General features: G+C 47.3%; 1 protein-coding gene across 1 annotated transcript in view; it reads right to left on the bottom strand.

Moving 5' to 3' along the window:
* Positions 1-13373, bottom strand: part of Arhgef26 (Rho guanine nucleotide exchange factor (GEF) 26) — a 63112-nt gene that overhangs the window by 22415 nt on the left and 27324 nt on the right. The window contains exons 6-9 of the mRNA XM_013016128.1: positions 7170-7322; positions 3579-3708; positions 3194-3268; positions 655-744 (exon numbers count right to left, since the gene is read on the bottom strand). Coding sequence (XP_012871582.1) covers positions 655-744; positions 3194-3268; positions 3579-3708; positions 7170-7322 — 448 coding nt within the window. The remainder of the gene's footprint in view (positions 1-654; positions 745-3193; positions 3269-3578; positions 3709-7169; positions 7323-13373) is intronic.

Below are 13373 nucleotides of genomic sequence, written 5' to 3'. Positions count from 1 at the left end.
ACACCACAGGTGTGTCCATCTGTACTCACAGCCATAGGCAAGTGAGTGCTGCCAGCTCTGCCTTGACTTTACCAGGCTGAGAACCATGTTTCCCTCTTTCATAATGTAAGGGAATCCCTGTACCTCTCCATGGTTCCCCCCCCCCCCCACCCAAGAACTACCTTCCACGGAGCACCATGAAAAGCAGATCAATTAGATTCACGTTACCTAAGTTAGGCGGAGTTTTACTAGGAAACCATATGGTTGCTTTAAACTGCTTCATTAAACTTGTGTTTTGGAATGAAATAGAATTGCAATAGTGAGCTCTGATTTGGTTTGGGGCACACTCTGTCCCAGCTCATGACACTGTTTTTTGTGGCACTGGAAAGTACCATAGGCGTCTCAAACTTCAACGCTGAACTTCAGTTCCAAACACAACTGTTCCAGGGCTGGGGCAAGGGGAGCGGGGGCAGGGGGTTGGGAGGGGGGAAGGCCAGCTGAGAGAGGCTGGCCTCCAAGGCCGAGAGAGACCCTGTCTCTGGTACTGCCAGAGCAGGGTCACCAGGCATCTGCCGGGCCCAGGCTCTCACCACACCTAGCAAATACCTTCAACCACCTCCTCTTATTTAGATGAGCTTCCCACTAAAGCAAGCAAGCAAGGACAAACACAGCTACCTTGATCTTGAACTCCAGCTGGGAGTTGATCGTGTACATCATCTCTGTCCTCTCCATCTTCCTGGCTCCCTCGTTGCAGAGCCGAACCAGCTAGGAACACAGAAGAGGGAGGGTTGAGAGTCCCCACAACTAAGTACAGATCGCTCCTGGGAAATCATGAAGCCCTGGGAAGCCCAGGGGTGCATTGTTTTTTAAAGGACAGAAGTTCAGACAGGACTCAGGCCTGTAATCCTAGCCACTCAGGAGGTGGAGATCTGGAGAATGGCAGTTCTAGGCTCTGTCATCTCTGTTAGCAAATAATTTTGAGGGACACAATCACAGGTGGTACTCTGTATCTTCTCTCATTTAGATTTTCTATATTATCTGCATGCACATCTGGTGCTCACACACAGGAGCCTGGGCATTAATGTGAACTCCACATCTCAACTCACCACTGGATGGGGTAGCATGCGTCTGCTGTCCTAGCCGTGTGGGAAGCATCTGAAAAGGGATGGCCAGCCTGAAGTGTGTGTGAGGAAAGCAAACAAGCCTGGGGACTCATTCAAGTGGTAAAGCCTTACCTAGCCAGCCAGAGACCCTGAGAGCTGAGTTCATCCCCAGTAAGAAAAAAAAAAATCCAAAGATTTAGGAGAGTTCCCAGGTAACTGGTGCCTAATCTCATACAACCCCACCTTAGGCTCCAGGCCTCGCCTGCTGTGTGGCCGTTTGCATGTGTGTTTCCTTGTCTGACCCCACCTCCACCCCTGATGCTCAACCACCTGGCTTTCAGGACTCAACCTGGGCACTGCCACTGCAAGAAGTCCAGGGCGCAGCGTGTAGACACACGGTGTCCATTATAACCAAGCCCAGTCAAAAAATAAGGCACAAATCCCTTAGAGCCATCGCTGTTTATAAATGAAAGGAAATGGCATTATTTGTTCTGAACGAGTTGTCCCTGCGCTTCTTTTGCTCAAAACTAGTGTTCTAACACTTAAGGCTCCACTTACAATCTTTTCACCAAGAGGTAAGAGTCTCACAGATTTTACTGGATGGGCTGGCTTTGAACTATGATCCTCAGATTTCAGCCTTCTGAGTAGCTAGTATTATAAACATGAGCTGCTAGCACCTGGCTTTCCCTTATTCTTTATATAGAAATTTATGTTAGAAAAATAAACTAGCTCAAAATATCCATGATTTTGTAACCACTGTTAACAATCATCAAGTCCTCCGCCATTTGCCAGGCCATTCTAGTTTTTCTTCTTTTTCTCTGGTATAATTGATTGACTGAACTGTTGCCAGTACTGAGGTTTTAACTCAGGGCCTCATGCTCTCACTCAGCTTTTTCTGCTCATAGATGATGCTCTAACAATTGAGCCACAGCTCTACTCCTGGCTTTTTGCTGGTTGAGGCATGACGTCTGATGACCTTTCCTGCCCAGGCTGGCTTTGAACTTCCACCATCAGGTCTCAGCCTCCTGACTAGCTAGGATTAGAGTCGTGAGCACCTGGATTGTTCTATTATACTATAAGACTTCTCTGATGGTTCCTGTAACGATTGGTGTCCTGTGGGCCTTGGATCCAAAGCTCTCACCCTCACCTCATTCCAAACCCTCCCTAGACAATCCCACCTACATCCCAACCTCCAAGAAGGCAGCTCTTGAATCCCATCTCCAAGTTGAATCTCTCGGGAGCTTCTGACTTCTTTACTCAGTCAACTTGCATATGTTTTAAGCCCTCAGTTACAACATACTCACACAAACTCATCAGCACCTGCCTCTGTTACTGGTGCCTCTGTTCCAGGCATAAATAAGAGCATCCACCCCATTTCCCTGACACCTATTCCCAACTGTGCTCAGTCAACCCATCTCCAAGACACTTACCCCATGCACTGGTCTATTTCCCTCTTCCTGTCAGGCTGCTCATCATCTCCCAAATCAGCCATAATAGGGTCCATAACTAGGTTCATAATGGGTCCCATCTCTTCACAATACATGACTCTGTAGTTTTCACATCACTCCCCAACATGGGAGGCAGGGGCCCACACAGCTGGCCCCCAAGGCCCCTCTCTCTTGGATAATTCCCAGCACTTACTCCGCAAGCACATGAATGTCTGCAATCTGAGATGTTGCTCTCCCAGGCTCGGAGGACTCTGGCTGTGTCTCAGCTGGGACATTACTGTGTGCTGACCTGTGTCACCCACCATCACCACTGTAAATCTCTTCCATGTCTGCCTTCCACACCATGAGAGAAGTAACCACATCTCCCTATCCGTTGCCCAGTGTTCAAGGCCTGGCATTATGCCTGGCAGCACAGTTGATACCCAATAAATATTTGTGGAAAGGGAGGGCGAATCAGCAGCTATTCACACACCAGAAGACAAGAAGGAAGCTACAGCTCCTTCTTGTAAACTGTCTGACACAGTCCACAAAGCAAGTGCACTTGAGCATAGCAAATGCTGTTCTGTTTTCAACAACCTTCAGAACACTGTGCAAATGTTGCCAAAGTCTATGGACTGTGTAAACACACAGGCAGAGACACGCCTGGCTCAGAGTCCCGCTTACCTTGCTCACCTCCTTCAAGGCCCTCTTGCAGACTTCGTACTTGGGAGAGTCCTTGGGTGTTTTTTGGCAGATAGTCTGCAATGAAGTAAAAGCAGACACAATCAATTTGTTCACCCAATTAAAAATAAAACCAACAGTCAACTATTTCCTCCTTTTCACAAAAACTTGATGTGGACACAATACTGAGGATGATGATCACGCTAATATTAAATCGAATTTGAAGAATCAGGAACTGATCTTTAAACATACAGGCCCTAGGTAGGCCCGGGAAATAAGAGGTCAGACCTGTCACTTAATCTGGGGACTTTACAGGACGTGCATTCATGGGGCAGAGTCTCAAGGGTCTATTTTGTCAGCATCTAGGGGCAGGTGCGGCGGCTCTTACATCCATGAGCAGCGGCAGGCGGGTGACCCGCTGCATGGGCAGGATGAGGAAAGAGATCATGGGTAGGTTCCTGCAGTCCTCGTGGGACTCGATCCGAGACAGCACTTCCTTGAAGGAGGGATTGGTAGCCCTGGAGGAAAGGAAGCAGAGCAGAATGGACTTCAGAATGGCTCCCTTGCTAGCTCAGACACCAAGTTAAACTGAATCATAAAATGCTGCAACCCCTTGTCCACAATGTTTAAATGTATGGAAACATACAGAGAACATGGCTGTCATCGTGGGACCGAGGGGACAGAAAGGGGGAGAAAAAGAGAATGTTAGAGGGTAAATAATACCGAAATAACACCGTGCACCTGTGAGCGAGGATGGCAAAATGAGGCTCATTGAAAGCTGCTTGACTATCTGGGGGAGGGAGGGGAGAGCAGGGCAAATCGGAGCTTCAATCTGATGGAATGCTATGTACACCTGTGAAATACCATGGTAAAACCACTTTGAATAATTAGTGCATACTAAAAATAAGGTGAGTTACATGAATGGAGTTCCTGGGGGGCAAGAGGTAAATGAGTGGGTGAAGGAGATAAATAAGGTCAAAATACTTTATATACAAGGGTGAACACAGAACAGAGAAGCTTGTTCAAGTTGGGGAGGGGAGGGGGAGCGCAATGGAGGGTGGAGTGTGATCATAGGCATCATACGCATGTCAGGGCATTAGAACGAAACCCCTTGTGGGAAAATATGCAAACACATTATAAACACATAATGACACGGGCACACAGAGGGCTTGTGTGCATCTTTATACTCCAGGTTGAAGATGCAATATCACTCAGTAATATTAACGGCAAGGGAAGATGCATGAACTAGAAATTTGTAAAGCTGGCCTAAGATAGTACTCTGAGGAAGGGACATCAGGCTGGAGTTATTAAGAGTCTTTTTGCTCTTTTTTTTTTTTTTTAAGAATTATATACTTGTCAGGCAGCTGCTCTACCACATGGGCCACAGCCATAGCCTTGACCCACAATCCTGCTGGTCTATGCCTCCTAAGTAGCTAGCGAGGATCACAAATGTGAGACAACACACCTTCCTTCCTTTGGTTTTACAAAGAAGCCCCCCTCTTAACAGCCAGGCAGACCTTCTCTCTCCATACTTCTGCTCCCCAGTGCTAGTATGCCAGGCACATGTGACCAAGCCAGCCAGAAAACCTCTGACTACAGTAGCCAGAACACTGCTCCTCCTCTTCTGGTAATGTAAGAAGTACACTTTGACAGAGCTGAACAATCTCCCCACACAGCATCTCCAGTGGGAACAGCCACGTGTATTTGCAGAGGGGCTGGAGAGGACTCACTCCAGGCCGAGAGCAGGCCCAGGAGGGGTCCAGCTTGCCACAGGATGCAGACGCGGGGACTGACTGAAGCCAAGTCTCTGAGTCTCTGTGCAGTGCTCCTGGGCACCCTCACCCAGCCCTGATATCTTGGGCAGAGGGATGAGGTGGAGGGAGGGACAGGGAGAGGGACAGAGAGGAGGGAGGGACAGGTGACACTGGGCACTGCACACCAGGATAAAAAGAGTGGGCAAACAGGCCAGCAGCAACAATGATTGTTTCTCCAAGAGGTGACTTGAAAACTTTATGATTTTGTTCAATTCTATGGACCGAAAGTAAATTGAGAAATACAGGGATAGTAAATTAAAGAGAAATTACATAGAATTATCTTTTTGGTTGCTCAAACTGAGAAGCTGTATTCTTTCCCTGAGATTTAAAGACATCTTCTGATGCTCCAGACCACCCAAACTCCACCTTGGCGGGGAGCTTCATTCCCTGCTGCCAAGGTTGGGATTTCGAGTCTGGTGTCCCAGCTGGTCTGCTCAGTTCCTGGTTCCCAGGCTCTGCTACAGGTGAGTTCACACATCACCTGCAAGGAAACCCCTGAAGACACAAATTCTAATCTCCAGGTCTGACTAAGACAATCAAGATAACATCCCTATCTGGGGAGTCCCATACACACAGCATCACTATTAACACTTGTTTCAATCCTGCAAAGTAAGAACAGCCCGCTGGCTCCAACTCAAGGCTTTGTTTTCAAACATGACCTGTGTCAGTGCTGGTCACAAAACAACTCTGTGCCCGGTCAGGGGGCCCAGGGCTTGGGGAAGTGTGGGGGGGACATTTCCCCCAGGGCACCTGCCCTAGCATCTGGAGGTGCTCTGGACAGAGGCCAGGGATGCTGCTACAGACTCCACATTGAGCAGGTTGGCCTTACAACCAAGTCTTCTGGTTGCTAAATTCTGAAGCATGACAAACTTTCACACTAACACCCTGGCTTTGAGCAGCTGTAGGATTTCCACCTGGCCATCAGAGCCTTTCCAGAGGGTGCTGAGAGGATGGAACAGTCGGCGCTCAGCGGTCAGCCCGCCTCAGCCAGGGGGCTTCTCCAAGAGCGGAGAGGCCCTCCTCCACCAGTAGACCAGGGCCAGAGAGGGGTTACCCTCTCAGAGCTGATGAGCCCCCCATCGAGGGCTGGGATCTCTGGGGGGGGGGGAAGTCTGGCACTTCCCCAAAGTGTGTTTCCAGCAAGGAGCAACTACTACTCATGACAAACAAATTGGGGCAGACTGTTCAACCATCTTCCAAAGATGGAGGTGGCCTCTATCTCTTATCAAAACTCTGGGACATAAGAAAAGGTGTTCTGAAAATTTAATGCTTGGCTCTTTTTTATTGTGGCATAATTAAAACCTTCAAGAACATCTTTTTTCTTTTCCTCATATACCCTTCAGCTCCTTGGCCCTAGCTACCTAAGTGGGAGAGAGTGGGAAGTCAGTTCTCAGAGAGTAGGTAGTATGGAGATTAGATGAGTTAGAAAACCCTAATCCCAGCTTCTGGCTCCATCTGCTTAAGAACTGGCCTCAGGCAAATCACTAAATTAGCAGTGTGGGGTAGGGGAGTGACCATAACCCACTTTGTCTGGTGACAGCTAAGGGGGAGAGACAAAATAAGCCAAGGACAGACCAGTTGCAAGCCCCTAAGTGCCTAGAGACCAGACTTTCTTCCTCAAACATCTCCATCCTCAAAACCTTTAAAACCTCTCTTCCCCCGGGGGAAAAGGTTCCATCAGGAGGAACTTAGAAATCTCCTGTTATCACTGTATTTGATTTTGGTACCCTAGGTATTGTACATGCATTTATCTGAATTAGAGAAGGGAAGGGGAACAAAAAATGAGACAAAAGACAAACGAGGAACCAATCCAACAATGGTACTCACAAAACACTACGCTGGAAATGATCTGTACAACTTGGGGGGGGGAGTGGGAGAAAAATGAGGGAAGGGGTGACAAGTTCAACAAGAAATGTACTCACTACCTTACTTATGTAACTGTAACCCCTCTGTCCATCACCTTGACAATGAAATTAGAATTTAAATTAAAAAAATCTGATTTAGAAGAAAATGAATTGCCATCTGTGAGCACTGAGGAAGGGTGGAGGCAACACTGACTTGAGTGTGCGGGCGAGCCCCACTCACGGCAGGCCCTGTGAGTACTGAGGAACGGTGGGGTGGTGGGAACACTGACACGAGTGTGCGAGCAGGGGGCCCCCACTCACAGCAGCCTCTGCAGAGTGCGCTGCTGGTAGACTTCATTAGTGCAGTACTTCACATAGGGGTCAAACGTGGATGCTGTGTGCTTCTCCACAATGTCGCTGATGTCATCGATGATGATGCTATTCTGATGTCTTGCTTCCAACTCTGTAAAGAATCTGAGAAAAACAAAGAGAAGCCTTTATATGCTTCCTTCAATATGCACTAACAGACCTCACACCAGGCTGTAATGGGAGATGTAAAATAACAACACATAGCATTGACTCAAAAAGAGCGAAAGAAAAAAAAAGCCTATGAAGGTTTTGTCTAGAGTCAAATCCAGTACACAGACACATTATTACCTAAAGCTCAAATGGACATTTCTGTCTCTAGGTCCATTTAAAATAAACCAGCCAGGCACTGTTGGCTCAGATCTATAGTCCCAGCTACGCATGAGGCCTAGACCAAAGATGGTGGGTCAAAACCAGCCTGGGCAGGAAACCTCTCCACACTCCATTTCTAATCAACCAACAAAAATCTGGAGTAGAACATTGCTTAAGTGGTAGAGCACCAACCAAGAAAGCTGAGTGAGAATGTGAGGCCTCAAGTTCAAATTCTGTCTCTAGGACCTGCCCCCAATAACAAGAATAAACAGTATATGTCACTATTTTCAAGAATACCTTCAATACAGAGAAGGGAGCAGTTCAGGCTGTGTATTTTATTATTTTATTTTTTATAAGCAAACCACTCTAAGAAAAAACAACTTCAAAATAAATCTAACTCTGCATGTTCTTCCCCTGAAAATAAAAACATTAACGTACATGGTATTTAACTGTTTCCATAGTTTATTTAGATTGAAATTTAGTACAGACAGATAGGTGAACAGCAATGTAGGGTTGACAGATTGGCTATGTGAATGCATCTGCACACACACAGTATATACACAGTAACGCATGTGTATACCTCTACATACACATGTTATATACACACTGTACATGCAAGTAATGTATGTACATACCTCTACATAAATGTGTTATGTATACACACACTGTACATGCACATTAATGTATTGCATACCTCTACATACATATTATCTATCTTCTCTCTATATACACATATATACATATATATACATATATATACACATATATACATATATGTATATAATATATAAATATATATAAAACCAGTGAGTCAGCGAGTATCCATTTGTAAACCAGAGAGTATCCATTTTTAAACCGGCAAGTATCCATTTGTGGAGATCTAGGTGGTTTCTACCTTCTGACCAGAGCTACACTGCCTGTATCTGTTTGAGTCTCTTTTCAGATCTCTGGGGGATAAACGGTTGAGACAGACAAGGCAGATGATGTCATAATGCCAACAGCCCACACAGATGAGTCCAGCTGCAGCCAAGGGGCAGGTGCATGCTGGGTGGGGGCTGAGCGGGGTGCTCTCTCCCTCTGGGCACTCACAGCTGGGAAGTTCACCGTTCGGTCAATGGCATGGCAGAACCAAAGGTGACTGCTGACTTGCAGCCCTGGCTCCCAGCACACATCCCTGGGCCCCTTTGGTGCTGAGGAGGTAGGGGGTGAGGCTTCGTGGGAGGTTCAGGGTGGGGCCTGGCAGTCAGAGCTGGCAGGCTGGAGCTCAGTTTCTTTCTACTCCCTTCCAAGGCGAAAGAGGGCTGGAGTCTGAGTTCATTCACCAAGGGCCTAGGACTCGCCATACCTGTGAACCAACACCTTCTGAAACCTCCTCAGCAGAAGGGGCTGGAGGCCAGCAGGCCCTGGAGGACCTGGGGCTCTGTGGCCCTGAGCACCCCCTCCCTGGCCTCCCTGAGCTGCATGCTTCACCATATAGGGGCAACTGTAAAATACCTCCTGCATTCTGGGAGCTGATCTAGAAAGCAATCAGGCCTTACAGGAGGGCAGATGGGGTGGGCAGGACAGAAGTACAGGGCATTTGGAGGCCCCATACTTGCTACTGGCTTTGAAGTGAGGGCTGTTTCATGGAACTGAGCTTGTAAACTCCAGGGAGCCGGGCTGGCTCTGTGAAGTTCACCTGAGAACAGTACACATCCAGCAGGCACCTGCTGATCATGAGAGGAAAAAACCGAAATATTCATTTAGTGTCAGAGGTGTGGTGACACTGGTAAGACAATGGCAATGGCACAGGGAAGGCCGGGAAGCTGCCCGACAAAACCCACGTGGCACAGGGCAGGCCGGGGACTGGCTGGTAATAAACCCACGTGGCAGGGGGCAGGCTGGGGACTGCAGGGCAAACCCAGGAGAGCAGATGGTGATCTGGGTGACAGGCCACCAGGAGACCAGGATGGCCCGATGGAGCCTGGGCCGCTCTGACTTGTGTAAGGCAGGGTACAGTGCACAAGAGGCACAGGCAGTGGTGAGGGAGACTTCCAGGGTTCCTGTGAGTACAATGAGCTAGTGGAGGCGTGTGGAAAATAACACATCTGTGATGCAAAGACCCACTTTGCCCAGTTCCAGGTGGATAAGCGGATGGCCGGATGGCCAGCTGGATTCTAGAAAGACCCAGCAGAGGGAAGTTGAAGAAGATGCTACCATGTCTAGCCAAGCATCCCACCTGGGCAACAGGCAGGTCTGTAAACCCTTAATGGGGACAGGGGTGTGGGAGGAACAGGAGAAGCAGGAAGGATGTGCATGTGTCTGGAAGGAAGGTGGAGAGCCGACATCTGTGAGAACACAGGGAGCTGCACAGGCAGGACCTCCAGCTGCATTTCAGAAATGTGCAAGGTATTTGCAATGTGTTTGTTTGTTTTGGTCCGGTCGTGGGGCCTGAACTCTAGGCTTGGGCGCTGTCCCTCAGCTCTTCAGCTCAAGGCTAATGCCCTACCACTTGAGCCACAGCGCCACTTCCGTTTTTTTTTTTCTTTTTTGCTTATGTGGTGCTGAGGAATCGAACCCAGGGCCTCATGCATGCAAGGCAAGCACTCTCCCACTGAGCCACCTTCCCAGCCCTGCAATGTGTTTTAATTCCTCTTGGTTTTCTAATGCAAGTCTTAGGGAAAAGCTCAATGAAAACAGAAAAAAGAAGCCATTATGAGAAACTACCTTTGGTGAACCACAGCCCACCCAAAGGATGCCCTGCCTCACCAAGGCTCTGGTGGGAGCTGGTGATAGATAACACGTCTGCAGCCAGTGGGAGGCCTGGTGTGGGGTCTGTTAGGTATTCTGGTGTTGGTTCCAAACAAACAAACAGCAGCTAATCACAGGAAGAGGACAAGATTAACATTCCTTTCTTGCTCCAATCTCAGGAAGGAGAAGCAGATCCCAGGGAGCTAGTCTTCAAAGCGGAGAATTCATGCACGCTGTGATCAGAAGGGAACAGGTAAAGCAAGCTGCGTTTCTCCAGCTTGAGCATCTGGGTCTCCATGCACAAGGCCTTTGACAAGCCTGGGAAAAGATGTTCCCTCCAGCAGCAAGTACAGGGAGAGAACTGGAGACTAAATAATTATGTATTTCCCCTCCTTCTGTTGGAAAGAGTATTTTTAGAGCAACAGATAATCACTAGTATGTATCTCTCAGAAATATGATACAACAGTCTCCATATGTTTTTTTTTAGTTGTGGGGCTTGAGCTCTGGGCCTAGGTACTGTCCCTGAGCTTTTTTGTTCTAAACTAGCACTCTACCACTTTGAACCACAGCTCCACTTCCAGTTTTCTGGTGGTTAACTGGAGATAAGAGCCTCATGTATTTTCCTGTCCAGGCTGTCTTTGAACCATGATCCTTAGATCTCAGACTCCTGAGTAGCTAAGATTACAGGTATGAGCCACCAGTGCCTGGCTACATCAGTACTTTGATTGCTTAATTAATAAATGAGTAAGATGACATTCTGATATCCTAAATTTATAAGACTACATATCCTGATTACAAGAGTAGTTTTGTAGATATAAGCTACACATTGGCAGGGAAGACAGACAAGGGAAAAGTACAAGTTCAAAACAGAAGTCTTTCAACGAAAGGTCCGGGGTGGCATGGGCAGAATGAGGTGCCCAGTTCTGATACTGCCCATTTCTTAAATCCCAGCAGACAGGGAGTCTTAAATGAGTCTATCAGATGCTCCAAAAATGCAATACAACATGGCTAAATCTGTGGTACAGCTTTCAACAGCAGCCTCTACGGCGACCTCAAAGAACACTGCTAAGCAAAGTCCACGAGCACACTTTTACCAGGCATGCACCTGCACTGCCTCTTCAGCAGGCAGTGCAGCTGGGGTCAAGCTTCGTACTGCAAGGGCAGACCAGCCACTGAGGGCACCCTGGGACATACCGCGTAGGGACACACATTGCACACAGACAGCCCAGAGGCCTTCTCCAAACACACAGCAGAGGGGGACAGCAAGAAGCAGATAAACACAGCTCCCATTGTGCCCCGTGGGGCATTTGTTCCGATTACTTCTCGGCTGGAAAAGGAATTCCAGTGCTCTCCCGATACAGAGACAGCTTTTCTCACTACAAAGCGACTTTTGTCTGAGTCCCCCACAAGTGACCAGGTCAGTCTTAGCCAATCTTGACATTTCTATGGACTCTTTCCATCAAATTTTTTTCCAAGTCGAAATCATTTCCTGAAGCCCTTTGAAATCCAAGGAAAACATTGTATAGACAAAATATCTGTTAAGCTCTTTTACATGCCACTCACCATCCACACTCCTCAGGATATTTTACTGTATGTTTTATTTTAAAATCTACAAAGAGGAGGCAGGATGGTTAAACATTATAGAGAACGATCACAGTAAATGCTGAACTTATACTTAACACAGTATTTCATTTGCCTTCTCAGAATATAGAGAGTGACCTCAAAAGTTTTAAAGAACATAGTATTTTCACATCCTTCACAAAAAAATTCAATTTTGATAAAGACTGTTTGGTGCTTAAATTACCACCTAAGCGTCAAGGGATTCTTTCACTTAGTCTTGAGAAAAGACGTGCAAATGTTTCTTCCAAAGTCTATTTGGGAGGCATCAAATTTTTTTCAGACCAAGAGATGGAAACCTATCAACTGAAGTCAGTGCCTTCTTGATGCAGAATTCATCATCAGAGCACTGGACAAGACAAGCAGCTTAAGGAATTGGACATAAATCGTTTAGGTATTTTTTAACCAGATGGGTTATGAACTGTGGGGCACAGGCTGGTCTGCAAAAATAGAGATTCCAGACTGCTTGTGCTGAAGCCATGGGACAGCAGCCCTGCCCTGTGTGCCAGGGAAACCAGGAGATACACACTCTGAGATGCTCACAGAAAACAAGATGCTCTTGCCACCCCCATTTGAGGTCAACGACATTCCAACAGGAGCCGTGAATATGTGACTCTGGTGAAAGCAACATCTATTAATTTTCCACAGATGTAATTCCTAGCTGAACCCTAAAGTGACATTGAGATCTTTAGACTAAACTCTTCTCTGCGTTTAAAATATTATCCATGAGCTACTCAGGAGGCTGAGATCTGAGGATCTGAGATCTGTGGTTCAAAGCCAGCCCCACTAGACAAATCGATGAGACCCTTATCTCCAACTAACCAGCAAAAAGTTGGAAGTGGAGCAGTGGCTCAATTGGTTGAGTGCCAGTAAAAAGCCAAGCAGGAGCTTGGCTTTTTGAGTTCAAGCCCTTGTGCTTACTCTTGCACATGTGCATGTGTGCATGCACATACACAAAATTAAACTGTACACACATGTGTCTGGACAAACAGTCTCTGGTGAATGCATTCTGAAGCATCAAACCCCACAAGTTTCAATCCCACTGAAGCAAACTTCAAGCAAAGCCACAAAGTTGGCCTGGACCAGTCTCCTTACTGAAAAGGGGACACATCGCTTTCTCCAAATCCTGGGAGGAGTTAAATTCAATAGAATAACAATAATGCTTAGAAAAACACAGAATCATTAGAAATAACACTCCATGACAGGGAGGCCACGGCTGGACCCTAAAGAACTTGCTTTAGAAACTTCATTCATCACCTTCTTCCTCACGCTAAATCAAGGGCTTGAGGTTGGCCAGGCCACTGTGTGTACATGAAGGCTTTCCCCAGGCAGGAACGCTGTGTGTACATGAAGGCTTTCCCCAGGCAGGAAGGCTGTGTGTACCTGAAGGCTTTCCCCAGGCAGGAACACTGTGTGTACATGAAGGTTTTCCCCAGGCAGGAACACTGTGTGGTCCTGCTCCCTTCACTCATGACTGGCAGAGTCAGAAACCCATGGAAT

The sequence above is a fragment of the Dipodomys ordii genome, unplaced genomic scaffold (assembly GCF_000151885.1).
Source record: "Dipodomys ordii isolate 6190 unplaced genomic scaffold, Dord_2.0 Scaffold30, whole genome shotgun sequence".
NCBI classification, from domain to species: Eukaryota; Metazoa; Chordata; class Mammalia; order Rodentia; family Heteromyidae; genus Dipodomys; species Dipodomys ordii.
Note: the sequence above shows the minus strand (reverse complement) of the source record. Positions and strands in the feature narration are given on the sequence as shown.